The 21,939-nt window shown below is 54.0% G+C and overlaps 2 protein-coding genes across 6 annotated transcripts; both read right to left on the bottom strand.

The window, feature by feature from the left end:
* Positions 1-87: 87 nt before the first annotated feature.
* Positions 88-11,059, bottom strand: LOC114894816 (pre-mRNA-splicing factor ATP-dependent RNA helicase DHX16). 4 transcript variants are annotated; one of them, XM_029222079.1, is made up of 13 exons: positions 10,668-11,059; positions 8,849-9,099; positions 8,590-8,752; positions 8,217-8,273; positions 4,940-5,194; positions 4,547-4,750; positions 4,276-4,467; positions 3,526-3,636; positions 3,238-3,353; positions 1,330-1,540; positions 1,041-1,139; positions 777-949; positions 182-236 (listed from the first exon to the last, which is right to left on the bottom strand). In XM_029222079.1, exons 1-13 carry the CDS (start codon positions 10,872-10,874, stop codon positions 218-220), a joined length of 2,058 nt encoding a protein of 685 aa, XP_029077912.1. In that variant the 5' UTR covers positions 10,875-11,059; the 3' UTR covers positions 182-217. The 4 variants fall into 4 exon arrangements, with proteins under 4 accessions (XP_029077825.1, XP_029077743.1, XP_029077912.1 ...); XM_029222166.1 differs by having other exon boundaries at positions 777-929; XM_029221992.1 differs by having other exon boundaries at positions 88-949.
* Positions 11,060-13,723: 2,664 nt separating this feature from the next.
* On the bottom strand, positions 13,724-21,899 carry LOC114895224 (phostensin). 2 transcript variants are annotated; one of them, XM_029222534.1, is made up of 3 exons: positions 19,657-21,899; positions 15,354-15,534; positions 13,724-14,657 (listed from the first exon to the last, which is right to left on the bottom strand). In XM_029222534.1, exons 1-3 carry the CDS (start codon positions 21,268-21,270, stop codon positions 14,638-14,640), a joined length of 1,815 nt encoding a protein of 604 aa, XP_029078367.1. In that variant the 5' UTR covers positions 21,271-21,899; the 3' UTR covers positions 13,724-14,637. The 2 variants fall into 2 exon arrangements, with proteins under 2 accessions (XP_029078367.1, XP_029078298.1); XM_029222465.1 differs by having other exon boundaries at positions 13,755-14,657; positions 15,324-15,534.
* Between the last annotated feature and the right edge of the window lie 40 nt (positions 21,900-21,939).

Genomic DNA, 21,939 nt, shown 5'->3' with positions numbered 1-21,939 from the left:
GAGAGGGAGAGGCCTTCCCTACACCCTAAGGAAAATCCCTTCCTGCCGTTCCTCTCCTGACAGCCCAGGGTCAGCCTCCGTCTTCCCATGCCGCACTGTGACTCTTCAGAGCATTTGCCACGAATCGATATCAGGCGTTCATGTGCTCACTGTCTCCTAACTTACATTAGACTAAACTCCAGGAGGCTAGCGACTTGTGTTGTTCATTGCTGTATCCTCATCCCCTAGAACAGTACCTGGAACGTGGGAGGAACTCTTTAAATATTTGTTGAATGAAAAGTTACATCTTTGCTCAAAATCCTTCGATGGCCACTAACTGGTCTAAAGTCCACACTCTTCCTCCTGCCATCAAAGGCCCTCTCTGATCACCATTCAAAGTTGTTTTTAGGCTGTCTCCCACTACTTCACCATGTGAGCCTTCCCCTAAGCCTGTTGGAGTACTCTGACTTCAGACACCCCTTAAGCCTTCCTCTGATATTCCCCCATCATCTTCCCTAAAGGTCCTCCAGACCAAATCCCACCTCCTGGCACACCAAGGGCCTCCCTTCTCCTCTGCACCTCTACCACGCTCACTTTCTGGATCACACATTTGGCTATCTCGCCATTCCCGCTGTCATCACCCTCTCTCTCCAGCTCCAGAGGCAAGGAACTGCCACCCCGCCTCGCAGCTGCAGCAGTGCCCAGGACACACCTTGCACAGGGCAGGCACACACTTTCCTTTTCACTACTAGTTGCGTGAACCACAGGGGTGAAGAATGTGGGTTTCTCCAACTGACCTTCCGTGCCCCAGGGGGCGTGGGCTGGAAGATCCGCGCCTGCATATCGGAAGGCAGGTTGGCGTAAATGGGCAGCACCAGGAGCTCCCGGATTTTGGAGCCCAGGCGGCGGCAGCGATCCTGGAGCATCTCACAGGCAGCCTCAATCTCCTCCTGGATTTGGGTGGGGAGAGCTGTGTGGGACCCAGAGTCACGAGAGGCTGACCTGCCAGCCCTGTCTTCCCCTGGGGTTCACACATCACCCCCCCCCCCCACATCACGCACCTGTCCCGTCAGGAACACCAGGATGTCGCCCGGGGGCTGGGTCACGTGAATCTGCAGCACAGACACCACGCAGGCCTCCAGGTAGTCTGCCTCCGGGGCCTGTGGGGGAGGAGGCAGGGCCGCAGGAAGGCCACCTGCTCAGGCAAATCCCTTCCTCTCCTCCCAGCTCGACATACACTTTACCCCAGTTTCCCTTTGGACTCTCCATCCCGTCCTCCCCTCCTTGGGACAATCTCCTTCAAAGGCTCCACTGCCTTCACTCTTAAGCCCAACCTCCCTGAGGGGGCACCTTGGTATAGAAGATGTCAACTGGAAACCTGCGTCCAGGGATCCGGAAGACGGGGGCGTCGTCAAAGAAGGTGGAAAAGCGGGCAGTGTCCAGTGTGGCTGAAGCCACCAGGACCTTGAGCTCAGGTCGGAATCGAGCAACATCCTTGATCAACCCAAAGAGAATGTCTGTGTGCAGGGTCCGTTCGTGGGCCTCATCCACCATCACCACGCTGAGGAAGGAACGGGGTCACCAGTGAGCAAGGGGAGGTGGCTAATGCAGGAGGGGACACTGGGGTCGCCGGATGAGAGGACAGGCCCCCAGCCTGGCTAGGAAGGAACAGACACCTGAAGCACCACGATGTGAACAGCCCCGAAGCCCCCGGGGTCCTCTGGGGCACCTGCCGTGCATCCCTGATTGGCCCTGATGCCTCTTTCTGGAGAGAGGGGCCGGATGAGCCCTCCCACCCCAACCTGAGAGGACTCTGCAGGCTTCTTGGTCTCCTCGTAACTTAGCTATATGTGTGTCACCTTCTTTCTCCCTGCTCTAGTCTTTGGATTTCCTGCCAAGCCCGCAGGAGCTCATCCCCCACTTCAACCCTTTGTGCCTAACTGTGACCATGATGGTGAAGTCCTCAGCCATTTCACAAAGCAGGCTGGCGTGATGGGAAAACCCCACAGCCTGAACACTCTCGCATTAGGTGGCCTCCATGGGTTCTCAGAGGTTTTTCCTCTGAGAAAAGGACCAAATCATATCTGTCCCATTGCTCCAGTGTAACCTTCTAGGACCGGAAATCCAGTCTCCTAAGAGCTGAAAAGGCAAGTACTGCTCAGCTGGCCTGGCTCCACCCTCATCCCATCCATGAATCACTTCTTCCCCACAAGACATGCTCATCCAACCCCTGCTTGGCCAATGCTGGCACTGAGAACTCATTATTCACAGATCAAGCCACTCCAAGATGTGGGCCAGAGGCTTAAGAGTCAGGGCGCAAGCACTCTGACAGCCCCCGCAATCTCTGCCACACTATGGCTTGTCGGTATTGATCTGAAATCCGCCTCCCTGTAACCTCCCCCATGGCTCCTAGCTGTGCTCTCTGGGGTCACATAAAACAAGTCTGGTCCCTTTCTCATGTAATAATAGCCCTTCACATATTTAGAGGGAACCAGGATGTCTGAGTTTTCCCCTCCAAGCTTAACATTCTAAGTTTTTGCAAGTGGTCTTCACGTGGCTTCTCAAGTAGCCACAGCACCATTCTACCATCCTGGTTGTTTTCTGAACTCTGGGAACAATTGGGGAGACACAGAAAGGCTTTCTCTGTAGCCTCTTCTACCCTCCGGGCCCATCTCAGTTATAAGACTGTTCGAACCAAAAAGATTCAAAAACTGGTGGACAGGACTTCCCAGGTAGCGCAGTGGTTAAGAATCCGCCTGCCAAGGCAGGGGACACAGGTTCAGACCCTGGTCCAGGGAGATCCCACATGCCGTGGAGCAACTAAGCCCATGCGCCACAACTACTGAGCCTGCGCTCTATAGAGTGCAGGAGCCACAACTACTGAGCCCACGTGCTACAACTACTGAAGCCCATGCACCTAGAGCCCGTGCTCCACAACAAGAGAAGCCACCGCAATGAGAAGCCCGTGCACCGCAACGAAGAGTAGCCCCTGCTCGCCACAGCTAGAGAAAGCCCGTGCGCAGCAACGAAGACCCAACACAGCCAAAAATAGATAAATAAATAATTTAAGAAAAAAGAACTGGTGGATAAATCAGAAGAGAAAACAATGGCCAAAATGGCCAGGTGGGAAAATAGGAGGGAAAAGCCAAAGATTAAAGGAGATAAAGGAGGGTACTGAAGAACAGGAGGGCAGCAGACCGGAGGGAGGTGAAGGCGGGCAGCGCCCCCTCTCGTGGGAGCTGGGGGGCCTGTGCGTACCTGTAACTCGCAAGGTCAGGCTCAGAGAGGAACTCCCGGAGAAGCATCCCATCCGTCATGTAGCGCAGGACAGTTCGCTCTGATGTGCAGTCCTCAAAGCGGATGCTGTAGCCGACCTGTCATGTGGGCCATTAGTGATCGACAGTTGGGCTGTTGCCCCCAGAAGGGAGGGCAAAGGGACAAGGGTGAGCACCTGGACCGGTGGAGGTTGAGGGGACCTGCAGGCAGCGGGGGCTGAGTCCCAGACCCTAGGGGCTCCCCTCGTCCCTCAGTCCCCACAGATCTCACCTCATTCCCAAGCTTCACACCCATCTCCCGGGCCACTCGGGCAGCCACACTCATGGCTGCCACTCTCCGGGGCTGGGTGCAGGCAATCTTCACACCTTTCTTTGTGTAACCCTGCATGACAAGAAGAAAGAGGCGGCTTTCCTTTTGACAAATATGCAGCTGGGGCCCAGCAATTCAGAGAAGTTGGAAATGCAGGGCAGGGGGAACAGAGAAACAGACAGAGCAGAAAACCAGACAAGAAGGGCAAACAGATAGGATGGCAGACCCAGGGCCCACAAAGGGTCCTCACCCAGCCCTAGGCAGTGCCAGCCCTTTGGGTCATCAAGTTCGGGGCTATGCGAGATTCAAGCTGGAAAAGGACTGACCGGCTGGGCAGACCCAAAAGCAAGGGGATCAAGGGAAGGTAAAAAAGCAGGAAAAGTCTTTTCACTCCTCATTCCTTGGCCCTGAGGAGGAGCAGAGGCCGGGCTGGTGGAGCGGGGTCCATGTTCACACCCACACGCCACCATCTAACCGTCTATACCTCCTTCCAACACTAACCTACAGAACACCTATCGGGCATGGACACCGTGGCAGGAAGTGTGAACAGAAGCATGAAAAGGGTGTGGTCCTTATTCTCGAGAACCTCACCACTTAGCAGAAAAGACTAAAGGACTGAAATACAGAAGGAAAGTGACTACTCAAAATCCCACGTAAAGATGCTGACAGGACTGTGCCGGTCAGTGCCAGCGGAGGCTGAGGCTGCCATACCTCCTCAAAGAGGTACTGTGGGATTTGGGTGGTCTTGCCCGAGCCTGTCTCGCCTTCGATGATGAGGACCTGATGGCTAGCAATGGCGGCCAGCAGCTCCTCGCGGAACGGGAACACCGGGAGGCTGCGGCGGACCACCTGGATGGACTCCTTCTGCTGGGCCTGGGTTGGAACGGGTGGGGCTGACGGCTCCTGAGAAGGAGGAGAAGGGCTGTGAGTTTCAGGGCCGGCTCCCACACTCCTCGGGACATCCCAGCGCCCACCCCCTCACCTCATCACCCTGGAGCTGAGTGGCCCGGACGAACTCAATGGTCTCCTCTTCCTCCAGCACCAGCTGATACTTGGGCTCCTGGGAGGCAGCATCTCGGGCCCCAAACTTCAGGGACGCTGCCCCAAGCCGGGCCTCCTCCCAGCGCCGCTGCTCCTCCCCAGGGGCACCGGACTCCTCCTCCACTAGATCCACCGCTCGTGCTGGCTAAAGAGAGAGGGGCACGTGGAGACAGAGCTGCCCTCTCTGCCCAGCACCCCCTCCCCAGCCGCTACCCCCGCCCCCAGAGAAAGGCAAGGCAAGGAAGGGGCCAGCCAAGCCACCGCCCAAGCCCCGGAAGCCTTCCCTCCCATCTGCTCGGGGACCGGGGCTGAAGCGGTAACCCCCTCGCCTCACCTGTCCTCGCGTCTCCTCGGGCATGTGGTAACGATTGGTGGCCTCCAGCTTCTCCTGCTCCCCAGCCGCCCGGTACTCCCGGGCCAGATCCCGCACTCGCCGCTTGTATCTGAGCTCACGCCGCTCATGTTGGCTCAGCTCCACATCCCCAAAGAGGAACTCCTCGTCCACCAGCTCGGCCTCCAGGTCCTCAAGCTTCTCGCGCTCCCGCTTGGCCAGGTATTCTCGGCGGGATTTCTTCCGCAGCTCAGGGACCTGGGTCAGCCCAGGGCAGTCAGAGCCTCTTCTCGCTGGAAGAGTGACCCTTTTCCTCACATACCCCTAAGAGTGACAACCTCCGACAGGCCGGCAAGAGAACCTAAAGATGTGTCCTCTACCTTCCTTCCCTCTGCACTGGACAACGTGACTGACGACATGCCCAACGCTGGGCCCACACGCTGCTGTCCAGCAGGAGGACCCAGCTGGACGTCCTTCCAGGCAGCCTGACCATCTTTACCAATATAAATTCACTAGAGCTAAGGTGATTATGTGCATATTTTATATTGTACTCTTGCTGTTTTATTCGACTTAGTGGAAAGGGGAAAAACATAACAGCTGATACCAGCATTTGGAAGCACAGGTCTCAAACTGAAAACAACTGAGACAGTTGGAAACCCTGGGTGAGCCAAAAATAGGTATTCTTCCTCCCCAGTGATATGCTCCCCGGTCTTGAACCAAATGACTGCAGTTTGAGGAAAAGGGAAAAATAAATCACACACAAAAAGGTTGGAAGCATCAGAGAGTGGTTCTGTGAGGCAAAATGTAATGAGGGATGTTTAGCTCGGGGACTAACTTCTCCCCCTCAGACAATGGGTCATTTGGCTTCTACGTGTTTCCTTTCAATACAGGTTTTTCAGGACACACTGTGGATGACAGAAGACTGGCCACATGCTGAAGGCCTTTCTGGACCCTAACCCTAAGCCCTCCCACTGTGGCAACACAATCTTCCCTGTGTTCACAACAAGCTCCTCTACTGCAGCAACAAAACCCCACTGCTGCCCTCCCCTTGGGGGCCCTGATTTAATTGCTTGGTTTTTCTTGTTTGTTCTATCACGTCTTAAAATGGAGTTTATGCTCATGACCTGATCTGAGTACCACAATCAAATACTCCTTCGGCCTGATGGGTGAGGCAGATGGATGTCTTTTTAAAATATGGGCAAGAAATCAGGACAATTTGAGCATCAAAAAGAATAACGATATGCAATTATAAAATACTGAGAAGTAAAAATTCATGAGTCCAACATGACATGCGTACAAACAACAGGAAAAAAACTTCTGTCACCGGTGAGGTGAATATTACAGCAGACTCTTTACTCTGAAAATTAGTAATTAAAAGGAAACAATTAAGCATTTGCCCTCACTTTGAGGAAGGCACTGTAGCCCATTCCTTGTTGTTGAGGAAAAGTTCTTCTTTATATAAAAAGGCTAACTGATAAATGTAGAAGGAATGTCAGGATCCAAAAATCACTACTTTGCAATCCCCCATGACATAAGTGATTCAGGAAAGGATTAGCAGTGGTTGCTAAACCATTAGCTGAGAGGCTGTTGGCAGGAAGGATACCAGCACTAACGCGCACACAGCTGGACAGTGTGTCCCCCTGATATGACGTGCACATCACCACCCAAGAGGTGTTGCTGCCACAGCTGTTTAATCTGAGTCTAAGCAAGCTGTGGACCCAATTTCCACTTTAAAGAAAGCACTGGGACAGAACTTAATACCACAAGATAAGGATCAGATAAATCCAGAATGTAGGACACGGTACAAGATGAGACAGAAAGAAAGAGAGAGAAGGCGGAAGTGAAACAAACTGAAGAAACCTAACAACCAAATGCAATGCGTGAACCCTGACTGGATTCCAGTTTGCAAAAAGCAGTTATTAAAGACATTTTGGGGTAACTGGAGAAATCTTACTGTAGGCAGGTTCTTAGTTGATATATGAGAAACATCTGCCTGGGTGTGACAAAGGCACTGTGGTTTTAGAGAAATATCTTACCAGGTACATGCTGATGGGACAAAATGCCATGATGTCTAAAACTTTTAAATGGTTCAAAAAGAGAGGAAAAGAAAAAAGCCGCCATTTACATAGGCATTGCAGGGACTTCTCTGGTGGCGCAAGGGTAAGAATCCGCCTGCCAATGCAGGGAACACAGGTTCGAGCCCTGGTCTGGGAAGATCCCACATGCCACGGAGCAACTAAGCCCGTGCGCCACAACTACTGAGCCTGCGCTCTAGAGCCCACACGCCACAACTACTGAAGCCTGTATGCCTACAGCCCGTGATCCACAACAAGAGAAGCCACCGCAGTGAGAAGGCCGCGCACCATAATGAAGAATAGGCCCCCATCGCTGCAACTAGAGAAAGCCCACGCGCAGCAACAAAGACCCAACTCAGCCAAAATATAAATAAATAAATAAATAAAATTTTTTAAAAATTGCCTTATACTATTCTTTCAACTTTCCTATTTGTTTGAAAATTTTCATAATTGAAAAAGAAAAGAAAAATTCAGGAAAGTAAAAACACTACACCAGCAACGAGAGATGTCTCAGAAGTCTGGCCACAGTCACTTTGTGGGGTGTGAGCTGAGATGGATATGTCAGGAGAGAGCTGATGGCCACTAGGCCATTTTCAGGACACCAAGAGCCTCAAAATTCTTTGGGGAAATCTAAGTGTGACTTAATGGGAAGACCAGGCCTTTGGAAAACTGCAACCCTACCTAGGCTAACCCCATAACAAGTCCAGTTTATGAATTACAAGGGCTCTGTCCCCGTGCAGTGAGAAGACCAAATCAGGAAACCAGTGGGAGATCACAAGGCCCCGTGGGGCACGGAGGGATCAGGTGGTAAGAAGGTATGTGGAGATGCTGTACCCAAGCTCAGGGGTCAGCATGCCCGTGGGCAGCAGGACTCTGCTCTGCCCCTGTCCTGCAGCCGCCCCTTGAACACCCAGCTGCCTTTGGAGTACATCTCTTTAAGTCTCAGGAACAGGGAAAGCTCACACTCCCCTCACTAACACACAGTGTGATCTGATCCTAGGAGTCAAAGAGGGTTTCTGGGCCGTTTTCTTCCCTCTACAACTTAATCCACCCTCAGCAGGCTCCTGTCAACCAAGCCCCCTCCTCCAGAGACCCAACACCCCACCAGCAGCCCCACTGCACTTCCTGTGCACACTTTCTCCCTATCCTTAACCACACTCCTTCAGTAAGTCTTTCCTTTTGTCTTCCTGGGCACTGGGACTCACCATGGCTTTCCGGTCTTCCTCAGCCATCTTGAGGCGCTTCTGAGCCTCTTCATAAGCCTAGGAGAAGAAGGCAAGAGTGGCCAAAAGTCCCCACACCCACAGCCACTGCCCTTCTAGAATCACAGGTATCATCCTGATGTTCCCTAGCAAAAAAAATGTTCCCCGGCACAAAGAAATGTTCCCCCTTCACTGAGGAATCTCTGGGGCTGCAGGTTCAGCAGAGAGCCACCTTAGCCCAAAGACCCAAGGACATGACCAGATCACTGGAGGCAGCCCCTTGTCTTCCCAGAGATCACTATCTGCCATCACACCCAACCTCACACTGGACCCAGGGATCTTCTGGGCACTGACGGGACGTGCTGCTCCTACACACCTTCTTGTCTGACCGCTCCAGGACGTTGCGAGTCCGGTCCTTGTCCCGCTGCCGAACCCGCTCGGCGAACGCATCGCGCTCCTCCAGGTCCTGAAGGCGCTCTCGCTCTGTCCGCTCCCACTCATCCTCTGACTCTGGCTTCTCCGTCTGCTGTTTACTCCCCCTGCAGCCCAGCCCGGAGCATTAACTAAGGGCATCCAGAGGCTTACTGTCCCATCATCCACCTGCCCCATCCTCTCTCACCCTACTTCTGACTTACTGTGTCTTCCTCTTTCCTTTCTCAGAAAACTCTTCCTCCTCTTCTTCTTCCTCTTCCTCCTGACGTTTCTTCCTGAGGTGTTTCCGTTTTTTCAGCTTCTTCCGGAGACTGCTCCCGGCCCTGCCTACAGTCTCCTCGCTGCTCTCCTCACTGTCCTCCAGCAACCTGTAGGATTGGTTCTTTTCCAGCAGGGCTCTGGCCTCTCGCTCTGCTGCCCGAGCTGGCTTTTCCACCACAGCCTTCCTTGGGACCTGTCAGAAGAGGAGAGGATAAGGGGGTGTGACCAACTCCTGATCCCTGCCCACCTACTCTGCCCTGTTCCTAATTTAAGGAGTAACTTGACCTTAAACCGGCCTTCATCCTCTCTCTTCCCCAAGGCTTCACACCATGTCCATCAGCCTGAATAGGGCCTCTCAGCTTCCAAACTTCTTTTCAGTCGTTCATTTAACAAACATTTATCGAAGCCTGTCCCGTGCACCCACTGCTAGGTACTAGGGATACAGGGATAAATAAAGAGACAAAAACTCCTGCCCTCACAGAGTTTACATTCTCATATCCAATTCTCAACTGCTCAGCCTCTGTTCTTCCCAATGACTAAGTCATTCCTACCCAAGGACTGGCCAGGATTGTTGTGCAGAGGCCTGGCACTGTACCAGACTCCAGGGATACACTGGTAAACAGATTAACATAAAGTTCCTACCCTCCCATCCCTTACATTCTAACCTCACTTCTCACCAAGCACCTTATGGGATATCCACACCAGGTTATCCACCATTCTCTGAACAAGCTCAACACTTTTAGTATTACTGGATACTTTCTAAGCTCTAATTCTGCAAGGTGCAGGTAGGTGGTAGGAATACAAAGACAAGAAATACAGTCTTGTCGGGCTTCCCTGGTGGCGCAGTGGTTAAGAATCCGCCTGCCAATGTAGGGGACATGGGTTTGAGCCCTGGTCTGGGAAGATCCCACATGCCGCGGAGCAACTAAGCCCCTGCACCAAAACTACTGAGCGGACGCTCTAGAGCCCACAAGCCACAACTACTGAGCCCACGTGCCACAACTATTGAAGCCTGCGAGCCTAGAGCTCATGCTCTGTAACGAGAAGCCACTGCAATGAGAATCCCACACACCGCAACGCAGAGTAGCCCCTGCTTTCCGCAACTAGAGAAGGCCCACGTGCAGCAACGAAGACCCAACGCAGCCAAAAATAAAATAAATAAATTTATTTTAAAAATATTTCATTAAAAAAAGAAATACAGTCTTGTCTTCCAGGAGCTAACCTTTACACCTGTACTCTTCTCCCCTCTCTACCTGACAAATTCCAGGGAATCTTTGGGTCTGCTTTTCCCGATCCCAACTCCCACCCCTTCTGCCCTCCCACAGCACGGGCCTACACATCTATTCTATAGCCTCGCTATTCAAAGGATGGTCTATGGACCACCAGCCATCACCTGTAAACTTGTTAGATTTGTTAGAAATGAAGAAACGAAGAATCCATCCCAAACCTACCGAATCGGAACCCGCATTTTAACAAAAGCCCTGGATGAATCCTGTACCTGTTAAAGTTTGAGAAACACTGCTCTATAGCGCTTAATCCAACACACTTAAACCATCCTCAATCTTCTCCACGGAAGTAGACGTCCAGCCCGTAGGCGATAACGGACAAAGAAGAAATGCTGGTGAACTGAGCTTACTTAATTCTCGGTTGGACAGTTAGCCCGACCTCACCAGGACAAATAACCTGGGGGCGCCGCCCCCGCTCCACCCCCTCTCCTGCCGCTCCCATGCCCGCCCCCCCACCCCCACCCCCACCCCGCACCTTGGTCCAGAGTCTCAAGGCGAAGTCCCGGGCCGGCCCACTGACGTCCAGGGTATCGGTGTCTCGCAAGCGCTGCACGAACTCCTCTGCCGAGGCGCAGCGCTGCGCGGTACCGATGAGGAACTGGGCCACATGCCGCTCGCTCAGTCCCAGCACCGAGTGCAGCTCGTCTTGCACCCAGCGCTCCAGCCCCGCCGGCGTCGCCATGGCGACTCACGCTCCCTATTCCCGGCCCTGAAAGTGTCTCGAGCAGCCTCGCTGGCGGCCGGGTGGGTCACCCGGAGGCCTTAAGCCCCGGGCCGTAGCCTCTGTTCCACAAAGAAGCTGCCTTAGGATCTGGGGGTTCGGTTTACAACAGCCCAAAGCAATCTTCCCGGACCTCGGAAGCCGGAAGTAGCTGTACTTTTTCCGGCCTAAGCACTACGGTGGCCGAGCGAAGTCAAATCTTGCGGAAATGTACTCGAAGCTTGGGATAAAACATTTTCATTTCCTCCCCCACTGAATCTCTCTTTCGCCCTCTGTTGGTCACTCCTGGGTGTTACACTCACTCATTTCATTCCACAAACGCTGAGAGCCTAATGTGTGCTAGGCAGTTTTAGTTCCGGGGATATACCAAAGAACAATCAGAAACAAATCCCTCACAGAATTTACAGTGGCTTGAGGGGGGCGGAGACAAGATACATAAAAAATAGAACATGTGGGCTTCCCTGGTGGCGCAGTGGTTGAGAGTCCGCCTGCCGATGCAGGAGACACGGGTTCGTGCCCCGGTCCGGGAAGATCCCACATGCCGCGGAGCGGCTGGGCCCGTGAGCCTTGGCCGCTGAGCCTGCGCGTCCGGAGCCTGTGCTCCGCAACGGGAGAGGCCACAACAGTGAGAGGGCTGAGTACCGCAAAAATAAATAAATAAATAGACATGCAAGTTCCATGGAGCCAAAAATAATGCAAAGTGTATGTGTGTGTGTGCGCACGCGCGCGCGGCTGGTTGGGCAGTCTTTCAAATTAGAGGATCAGGTCCATGCTTATTACAGATTAGGCCGTGCTGATTAGAAGTGATCTTTGCTAGGACTGGTACTTTCCGCAGAAGTGAATACAGGTTAGGCTTAAAAGAGGACTCCAGGCAGGAGAAGACTTGGGATGTGGAGAAAAAATAAAGGTGCCCTCTTTTCTTAGCGCTGTCTCTGGAAGTTATTTTAAAAGATCTGCAAACTAAGGAATGTGCAAACTGTATTCAGCATTTTTTTTTTTTTTTTTTTTTGGCTAACTGCTTGAGAAACTCACTGGTGACTGCTTAATTTTAAATAAGCAGAGTTTGCTGCTTGACTCTGCCGTCCTCTGTTTGATCCTGCTTCATACTTTTACAATTAATTGTATTTATCGACACTACGCTGGGAAAAGAAACATTTGTTATTCCAATTAACAGCCACAGGTAGCTCCACATCATTGGCTTCTTTCTTTCTTTTTTAAAAATTTATTTGTTTATTTTTACTTTTGGCTGCGTTGGGTCTTCGTTGCTGCACGCAGGCTTACTGTGGTTGCGGCGAGCGGCGGCGCCGGCTTGTCATTGCAGTGGCTTCTCTTATTGCGGAGCACCGGCTCTAGGCGCACGGGCTCAGTAGTTGTGGCACATGGGCTCTAGACTGCAGGCTCAGTAGTGTGGTGCATGCCCTTAGTCGTTCGACAGCATGTGGGATCTTCCTGGGCCAGGCCTCGAACCCGTGTCCCGTGCATTGGCAGGTGAATTCTTAACCACTGCACCACCAGGGAAGCCTCCATTAACTTACTGAATGCACTGCTTTCTATTTCTGAAATGGACTGTGGACACCCCTGGCACCTCAGAGCCTCTTGCTTCTGCTTTCCTGGGCCACAACTGATTAGGATCTTTACCTAATTAGCTACTAATGTAAGTATCCTGTTTCCCTCCTACCCCCATCCTCTCTGAAGTGACTCATTCTTTTGACACCTTGCTTGTTCCCTTGCTGGTAAATTAAAGACCTTTGGCATATGTTTAAGATCAATTTGTCTAATACACTTTGTTTTTAATAAAGAAGGAATCTCCTCTGACTAGTCTGAGAGGAGCATCCTCTAGTGATAGAAGGACTACAACTACTTAACCATGTCTTTATTAGCCTGGAGAACTTAAAAAAAAAAAAAAAAGACTGATAAGTAAAATACAGATATTCTACATTTGTAGAAAATAAAAATTCATTGAAATGGGGAAACCTCCCAGTACCAACTACACTTGGGCCACAAAGCCATGAATTATCCCATTGTCTATCAGAGGAGACCCTTTTGAGGAATCTGCACTTCTGTACATACACTATACTTGCAGCAATTTCAGGAGACTTATTTATGGTCCTGAGTCTTGGAGTAAAATCCTCTGGATTAGCCACTACTAATCACATACTATCTGGCTGCTTGCATTGCACTAGGCTTCTGAATACCAGAATCCTTCAATTCAGAGTGTCCTTTGCTTCCAAGTTTTTGGCTCTTTTCATCTTTTCATTCATTTGCTCAGTCATTCATTTTAAAAATAAATTTTTGTGTCTACGAGGTGCCAGGCATGGGGATGCTGCAGTAAACACAACCAACACAGTTTGTCCTCATGGTGCTTCCAGTCTAGTGGATGCTTCAACTGCCCTTTCTCAAACCAGCCCTAGACTAAAAAAAAAAATTTAATTAAAAAAAAAGAGAATTAAAAAAAAACAGGGAGTTCCTTGGTGGTCTAGGGGTTTGGATTTGGCGATTTCACCACAGAGGCCCAGGTTCAATCCCTGGTCGAGGAACTGAGATGCTGCAAGCCGTGAGGCGCAGCCAAAAACAAACAAACAAACAAAGAAACAACAACAACAAAAATCCAGTCCTTCACCTGCTAGTCCTTTGAGAAACCAGTGCCAGGCTCTCCCAGAGCCCTTTCTACAAGTCATTGCTGAGTTCCTGGTTCACCTTCGTCATTTTCCCCTCCCACAGCCGTGGCTGCTTCCTCTTCACGGCTAAGAAGAAGATGGGAGGGAGAGGCCTGGAATGAGGAGCCCAGAGCCCACCCCACCCCCAACATGCACTTTTTCTAAAGAAGAAGCAGCAGGAGAGTCGGAGAGAGCTCCACTTTATTACGGAAAGTTAAAAAAAGACAAACAAAACCAAAAAAAACAGGCAATTGAGAAGGAAGGGGAATTGGGGGAAGAAAGTTGAGGCGCCTCATTACTCACCCCACACCCTCGCAATTCAGTTCAATTGTGAACCACTAGGAGTAACAGAATTAAATAACTAGAGGGGGATACAGAGTTAAGGTTCCCAGCCTTCCCTCTTGGGGAAAACTGAGACAGTAATACTGAGCAAAGGTGGAGGAAGCCATACCCCCAGGTCACCCCAATGAGGTGACTTCAGGGGACAGGGGAGAGGATTCTATGTGGACACACAAGTAGACGTGGCTTGTAAACCCGGGACTTTGGCAGGTGGGGCTGGGAACTGGGGGATTTTGTAAACCAGGCTGTGGTCAAGAGAGGAGGCAGGCGCTGTAAACAAAGGGGCAGTGACCTAAGGAACAGGAGGGAGAGGTGCCTGTAAATGCAGTGGGGGCCAGGTCTCCCAGGGACATGGGTACTTAAATCCCGAGAGCCTCAGGGGGTGGTGGGGAGTCAAGGAAGGCTGTGGGGAGAGTTACCCTGCCCATGGAGATGGAGAGGGTGCTGCATCCGTACCCCCCCCCCCACTGCACCCCGTGAGTTCTGTGCTCCTCCCCAGGACTTGATGGGGATCTTGGATCACCTAGGATGCACCAGCATGTCTGATGCGGGTGGAAACTGTGCGGTTGCCTCCGCCCCCAGAAACAGGATGAGGAAAGCAAGTTGGAAGATGTTGGTTGCCCTTCCCTGCCAGTCTCATGTTCAAGGTCTGTCTGCTCTGAATCTTCTGGGCTCCAGGATCTTCAGTTCTGGGAAGGAGGGAGGTATATCCCAGTGTTGGAAGAGGGTCACCTCCGGCAAGACTCATCTGTGGGAGAGGAGGCAATAAGGATAGAGAATGAGTGAGGGTCTCTGCTTCCCGCCTTCCCGACCCACTGCCCACACTGAAGGCCAGTTGGCATGTAGGAAATCTTGTAATATCTTCCACATCCTGAGTGCCTGTTACTACTAGTAACAGCCATCACTCATTTAGCCTGGATTCTGTGCCAGCCATTCTCATAACTCGTTTAATCTCACAATAACCCCCAGGAGAGGTTAAGTAATTTGATGTCCAGCCGTAGTTCCTAGGTGTTCTACAAAAATTACTTAACCCTCCCAACAATTCCAAGAGGTAGTTATTATTAACCCCATTTCACAATAATAAACTGAGGCCAGAGGTCAGGTGATTTCCCTGAGGTCACACCACAATTAAGAGACAAGATGGAATTCAAACTCAGGCCTGTCTGATCCAAACGCTGTGTTTTTAACCACACTAGAGCGCTCAGAAAGAGGCCTGGTTTTGAAATATGGAGACCTCACGTGCACTTCGCTTCCCAAGACCTCCGTTTTCCCATCTGTGAAAGGAGCAGTTGGGCTAGAGGCCCTGCCAAGACGCTTCCAAGCGCCAACATTAAATCCTCCCCCTCCCTCCTGGACCGCAGTGCCCACTCCGAACACCAGGGGGCGCCGTCGGGCCGGCGGAGCCCGCGCTCACCCACTATCAGGGCCTTGGTGCGCAGCCCACCCTGGAGCTCTGGCTGCAGCAGTAGCAGTTCCTCCTCATCCTCTTCGTCGTCGGGTTGGGCCGCTGGGGGACTGGAGACACTGGGGGCCTCAGGTTCGGGGCCCAGCTCCTCCAGCACCGAACTCTCGGAGGGGTATTGGTACGTGGTCTCCAGGGCTGTCTCGCTGAAGGAGATCTTGAGCTGAGGGTGGGAGAGAAAGGGGGGAGGAGGCGAGGTCAGCAGGGGGAAGCCCGCAGGGTAACAGGTGCAGGATGGAGAGTGGGGACTGGATTTGGGCACTCGCTGACTTTGTCCTCCCCAGCCACTCTGGAAGCCAGTTGTCCTTTCAGTACTCTCTCTCCAGTCCCAGATTTTCCCTCTTCAATCATATTATTTCAGAAACATTGACTTTGACCTGAGCTTTGGCGGGGGCCCAGGTGGCAGAAGTGAGTAACCCAGGACCAAGGTTCTGGTTTTAGAGTGTGGGAGGCAGAAGGGTAAAAACAAATTAAAAACATGGAGATAAGTCCTATGATCAGAACTGAGTCTTTGGGCACCCAGGGAGCAATCAGGACGGCTACCCAGAGGAGATGAGATTTGAAAAGAGCTGGAAAGAGCTGGCTGGGAGGGATCCCCACCAAAAGCAAAGACAGGCACAATGGTTTCCATAGCCTCGGCCCCTTGATGTTGGGGGAAACCCAGGACCCTGGTCACCAGCCCCTTTTACCCTCCTCACTCCCCTCCTCCAGCTGGAGTGGACCCACAGGAAAGGGTCTTGGGTCTGAGAGGGGAGCGGAGACGAACAGAAAAGCCCAGAGGAAAAGAGTCTCTCCCCAAAACACAGGGAGAAGATGAGCCTGAGTGCCTGAAAGGTGCAGCTGGGGGAGGTGACAGGGGCAGAGAGGAAAGTCCGGGCAAACATGGCATGGGGGTGGAGAGTGCACCAGAAGGGACGTGCAGAGACAGAGGCAAATAACCAGAAGGGATCTGGACGGGGCAGAAAATCCTTCCTAAACATACTGTCTCAAGAGCAGGCGAGCCCCAGCTGCTCTCACTACCTTTTTACCCTTCCCCTTTGCCCTCCTAAGAAGCTCAGGGGGAAGGGGCAGGGTGGGATTAACTCTGGGAGCCAAAGCGATTAAGGAGACAAACAGGAGGATTCCATGTGAACTGCTCAGAAAGGTCCAGATGATCTCCCCAGGCCTCCTCTGGCGTCTGAGAAACTCGGGGCTGCAGCCCAGCACCCCTGAGTCTCTGCAGACACTGGGGTATGAGGAGAGAAACCAGGCTGGTGGCTGGACAGGTGGTTGGTAACACCTGGGTCCCTGAGGGAAGCTAGAACTCAGAGACTGTGTGTGTCACTCCCTGGGTCCAAACCTGGCATTGGCCCCTACCTCACTGGGAGCAAAAGCCAGAGACCGGCCAAGGCCTACAGGGGGCTGCCAGTGTGCCTCTCCCCACTCCTCTCCAGCATCCTCCTCCACTCCAGCCACACTGGCTGTGATTTCCTCCAGCCCCACCAGGGGCACTCTTACCTCAGGGCCTTTGCACTGGCTGTTCCCTCCGCCTGGAACACTCTTCCCCCAAATATAGCCATGGCTCCCTCTCTCTGCATCATGCTATTATAAAGCTGTCATATTTGCTCCTCCTACCTCCTGGCCCTCTAGGTTCCACTTGTCCCTGTTCTAATGTTTTCCCATAATCGCTTACCACCTTCTAACCTAACCTACCAGAGAATTTACTTATTTGTTTACTTATTTGTGTCTGCTGTCAACAGAAATGTGGAAGTTGCCACAATGGGTAAGGAAGGCTTCATCCAGACCTCAGATGTGGTCCCAACAGAGGACCAACACTGGGGGAATACTGGGGGCGGGGTCAGTCCAGTCTGTACACAGTCAACCCCCAGTCTGTGTCTGTGGAACAGCTGGCTGGTAGAATCAAGTGACAGGAACCAGACCCCTTATATCCCAGTTTCTCAAAAGGAACTAATTCTATTGCTGACAGATTTACCCAAACTTCTGGGAACCCATTTCGGTTTTCTTTTCATATCACCTTTTGAGATAACAAGCTGCGTAGTTTATTATCTGCTCTGGAAAAGGATCCATTTTATTTGCTCTCCCTCCATGTTTGTCTCTCTCCCCCCACCCTGCTTCCCTCCTCACCACCCGCCCCAGCTTCTGACTGGGCTTCTCAGGAATGCACAGCCTGCATGGGGCGTGTGGGGTGGGGGGTACGGAGGGGGTGACTCACTCCTCTCATCAGCTATATAAGGTCACAAGGGGGCTGGAGAGGGGAGGGGCTGGTCTCCCTGCCAGAGGGGCCTCTGGGGAAGGGCACCAGCCACAGCCCAACCCCTGGGCTCCAGTGGCAGGGCTGGGATTTCTCTCCCAGTGGCAGGGATACATTTGATGGAATTAGCCTGCAAAACAGGAGTTATTTAGGGAAGGGGGGCAGTGTTGGGTGGCAGGGTCCTCATATTCCTGATCTGGCAGCTGGGGACAGGACATGCCTGTCCCTGATGAGCAGGGTGCTGGGCGAGTGGAGAAGGCCTGAGGGAGGGCCGAGGGGAAGGTGTCTGGGCCTAGAGAACTCTATGCTGCTTCTTCCCCAGCCCCACCCCCACCCCCACCCCCACCCCGGGCGGCTGCTTCCTTATTCTCTCACCACATCCTGAGCACAGTTCTGGCAGGCCCGTGGCCCTGCATTTGCCACTCAGCCCCACCAGCCTTCCGGCTGCCCCCCCACCAGGCTTCCTGTTTGGGCGATCTGCTTCCGGCTCCCCTGCTCCCTGACCTAGGTATGGTCACCCTCACAGGTCCTGCCCTGCGCTCAGACAGTCCCTGGGCTTTGGGCCCCCAAATTCACGCCTTCTCCTCTTTGTTCCTCCCCAGAGGCACAAGCCAACCTCTACAGCAGGAAGTGACTTCTCTGAACACCTCGCCCTGGTCGTTCCTCACCTACTTCCTTGCATCTGCCCAGCCTGAAGGGGAAGGGGCTGGTAGCAGTCCGAGAGCTCAGGACAGACTCAGGGACCATAGCTCAGGGATGGGAGCTTAAGCCTCATGTGAAGATGAACTGGGGTCTCAAGTGACCCTGAGCTTTGGTCCCTGTGCTTTCCCACTGATACTGAGGACACAAAAAACAAGTCTGAGAATGTCACACATGAGATGAGAACTGGAGACTAGGAAGGTCTTCCCAGTCTCTGGAGAGATGTTAGATGCAGAGACCTCTCTTTCCTTAGAGTTTTTCAAGCTGGAAACTGGTGTGTGGGGAAGGACGTGGGCCAGGGCCAGGGGGAGAAGTCTGCTTGGCTGACAGCTTGGCTGTTGCCAACTTCCCTGCGCTGCCTTCGTCTGCTGGCCTCGGCCCCCACCCCACCCCCACCCCATCCCGTCCTTAACTCCCATTGTACTCCCTGCTCTCAGCACAGTGCCTCCAAATTCACTTCTCTTTCTTTCTACCCCAAGAGGAGGGAGAGGCCGGGATGGCAGGAAGAGAGGGGAAAACCAACTGCTGAGCCAGTTCTGGAGAGGGAGGGGAAGCCCAGGGAGGAAGGACAGGGAGGGAGTGGCGAGCGGGTATTTTGGAAGAGGAGAAGGCTTTTCTTGTCCCAAGAGAGAAGGGAGTACTGTCTGAAGCAGCGGCCCAGCTGGGGGTGTGCAACCTCGAGGTCACCCACTTCAAATGGCCTCTGTGTGCGTCTCTCCCATGGGGCAGACTCGGGGTTCGAAAGCCTTCTCTGCTCCTTGGCCAGCCCTGTTCCACTCCCCTCCCCCTGCTGTCCTGCGGTGTCCCTCCTCCGCACCCCTCGTCCTCGGGTCTGTGAGACCCTCCTCCGCTCACTTCTCCCTACAAGCCCAAAGCCACCCCTCCACCTCCCCAGGCTTCCCGCCCCGACATCCTCCCCGCTGGAAGGCTGGAAGTGCTTTTGCCCTGCATACCCTGCCCTCACAGGCTCCAGGCTGTGGCCTCAGCTCAGGTCTCCCACCAGACAGCCTGGGTTGGGTCACAGAGTCAGCAATGGAAAGAACTGGGGGGCTGGGGGCTCAGAGCCTGAGGGAACGGAGGGTGAGCAGCCTGGGAACAGCCTGAGAGGGACACACCCAGGACAGCGCTTGCTTGCGGGGCAGCCTCCTTGGGCTGGGAAGTGAATGGAAAAGAAGGGCTACGAGAAGGGTGTGTGCGCAGGGGAGGAAGAGTGGTGGCAGGAATCAACAAGAACGCATAGACCAAGACAAGAATACAGGCGTATGAGACAGAGACAGGAGCCCACAGAGAGCCGACAAGTGGGCTTCTGAGGAGTCTGACTTGGCTGCTCCCTACCTGTTTGTGGTGCCTTTCAGGGGACCCCTTGACAAGGCAGCTGCGGTCGAGGCGGAGGTAGCCCCCCAGAACCAAGATCTCCTCGGCAGTTGGGTACCGCTTCTTCCCAGCCCCAGCGACTGCAGCGTCAGCTGTGGCTGGGCTGGCCGGAGTGGCAGGGGCTGCAGGGGGCACGGACCGCCGGGGGTTGACTGTGAAGGTGTGTCCGCTGCGGCGGGGGGCCCCCACCCCTGGCCCTGCCTTCACCCCATAGAACAGCCGGCTCATGAGGGGATCCCCAGGGGACTGGGGGGCAGGTGGGGCTGGGGGTGGGGGAGACAGAGGGGCTGCTGGTGGGGGCCGGAGTTCCCCTGCTTCCTCTTCCTGCTGTCTAGAGCCTCCAGTCCCAGCGTCCTCTGGTGAGAGGGGGGAGGGCACAGAGCAGCGGTTCTGCAGGGCGCTCAGAGGCCTGCCCTGAGCCCCTGCCTCCTCCTTCTCAGCTTCCCCTTCTCCAGCCTCTGCAGCGAGAGGACTCAGGTGCTTCTCAGCAGACTCTGGAGGGTCTGGTTTCTGAGTTTGAGTCTCTGCGTCCCTGGGTGTCCAGTCTCGAACCTTCCCAGAGTTCAGGGTCCATTTCCACCCTTCTGTCAGCCTCAAGCCCCTCTCGCCATCCTCCGCAGGGGTGGGCCTCTGTTCTGCTGCCTCCACTCCTCCAGAACTGCTGTCTGGAGCCTCCCTTGTCAGGGTCTCTGACGACGCTGTAATCTCTTCTGGGACCATCCTTGGACTTGGCCTCTCTTCTTGTCTCCCACATTCCTCTGAGCAGTCTTTTCTTTCTTCTCCTGAGCTCAGCCTCCACTCTGATGCCTCCGGTTGTACCCAACTCTGTTCCTGAGACTCTCTGGAGTCCGGCGTCCATTTATGGGCCTCTGTCAGGCCCAACTTCTGGTTGTCAGACTCCACCGGGCTCAGTCTATTTTCCACCACCTCTTTTCTCCTGGGGCTTTGTTCTTGAGGCTCTGCCAGTCTCAGACTCCGCTCTGGAGTTTCTCCAGGGCTCAGCCTCCATTTCCTCACCTCTGACAGTCTGGAGCTCCTGTCTCCAGCCTCTCCTGGGCTCTGCCTCCAGTCTCGAGCCTCCACAGGCCTGGGGCTCGACTCTCGAGCCCCCCCTATCCCCAGCCTCCTCTCTCTGGCTTCCCTGGGACTGAGCCGCTCTTCTCTTGACTCTCTTCCCTTGGGGCTCTGATCCCGCATCTCCCCAGGGCTGAGTCTCCGCTCCCAGGCCTCTAAAGACCCAGGCCGTCTCTCTGCAAGTAGCTCTTCACTCCGCTGCTGTTGCTGCTGCTGGCGCTCTTGCCGAATAAATCGGTTCTGGTGCACTGGCCCAATGGCCTCCAGGAGGACAGCAGACTCGTTTGGGTCTGGAGGTCCAGCCTCCGTAGTCCCAGGCGCAGGGCTAGGCTCCCCGGGAGACAGACCAAGCTTGGCCCGGCGGCGCTCCAGAAGCCCCCGCTTCCAGGCTGGCATCTGGGACAGCCGCTCCTGCTCTGCCTTCTCCCGGCCACGAACGGCTGCCTCCTCCTGCCGGCGCCGGGCTAGCAGCTGTAGCTTCCAGTCCGGGATGGTGGCCATGGTCCCCTTGGGGAGGGTGGGGAACGCTGGGGGCAGAGAACAGGAAGGAGAGGCTCCAGAGAGGCCCAGAGGGTGAGAATGGGGGTGGGAGGGGAGGTCGTGGAGCAGAGAGGTGGGACACAGAGGAGGGCAGAGGAGCTGAGGGTGAGGACAGAGGGAAAGAGCGGGGAGCAGAGAAAGGGGAAAAGCTGAGAAAGTGAAGGGGAAACTAAGAGTCAAGTTGATGGCAGTCGGGGGATGGGTTGAGAGGAAGAGTGGAGATTCAGGGCAAAGAGGCAGGAGTCAGATTTGTCAGTACAGGTTATTGGGTATCAGAGACAGTCCCCGGGATGTGAGAAGAGAGAAAAACGAGAGAAGTTGGCGCGCGGGCGAAGAGAGAAAGGAGAGGCTGGACGTGAGGGGGACAGGGTCCAGGCGAGGTTGCCTCAGCGCTACCCCAGGAGCGGTGAGAGTGGGAAGAGAGGTCAGGGAATCCCGCCGGAGAGGGGGCACTGGGACCTGAGGGGGTGTCGGGGAGGTGGGAGGGCGGAGAGTGGAGAGGTCTAAGGGAGAAGGGGAAGTCAGGGGGGCAGAGGGGCGAGGGGGTTCCGCGGCTGCAGCCCGGCGCGTCTCAGCGTGGGCCCAGGAGGTCCGGGCTCCCCTTCCAGCTCTGCTCGGGCCACGCCTCTC

This window comes from Monodon monoceros, unplaced genomic scaffold (assembly GCF_005190385.1).
Source record: "Monodon monoceros isolate NGI ecotype Baffin Bay Population unplaced genomic scaffold, NGI_Narwhal_1 Contig2239_ctg1, whole genome shotgun sequence".
Lineage (NCBI taxonomy): Eukaryota > Metazoa > Chordata > Mammalia > Artiodactyla > Monodontidae > Monodon > Monodon monoceros.
The sequence above is the reverse complement of the archived record's forward strand: the minus strand, read 5'-3'. Positions and strand labels throughout refer to the sequence as shown.

What these genes read in the sequence shown, in the direction of transcription:
- LOC114895224 (XM_029222465.1), bottom strand. Translation starts at nt 21,270, where the DNA reads ATGGCCACCATCCCGGACTGGAAGCTACAGCTGCTAGCCCGGCGCCGG. An exon ending in CTGAAAGGCACCACAAACAG is followed by an intron (nt 15,535 to 19,656) that starts GTAGGGAGCAGC and finishes TCCCACCCTCAG; the next exon opens with CTCAAGATCTCCTTCAGCGA. An exon ending in CACCAAGGCCCTGATAGTGG is followed by an intron (nt 14,658 to 15,323) that starts GTGAGCGCGGGC and finishes CCTCTCCCACAG; the next exon opens with ATGAGTCTTGCCGGAGGTGA.
- LOC114894816 (XM_029221910.1), bottom strand. Translation starts at nt 10,874, where the DNA reads ATGGCGACGCCGGCGGGGCTGGAGCGCTGGGTGCAAGACGAGCTGCAC. An exon ending in CCGAGGAGACGCGAGGACAG is followed by an intron (nt 4,751 to 4,939) that starts GTGAGGCGAGGG and finishes CTCTCTCTTTAG; the next exon opens with CCAGCACGAGCGGTGGATCT. An exon ending in CACAGTACCTCTTTGAGGAG is followed by an intron (nt 3,637 to 4,275) that starts GTATGGCAGCCT and finishes CTTGTCATGCAG; the next exon opens with GGTTACACAAAGAAAGGTGT.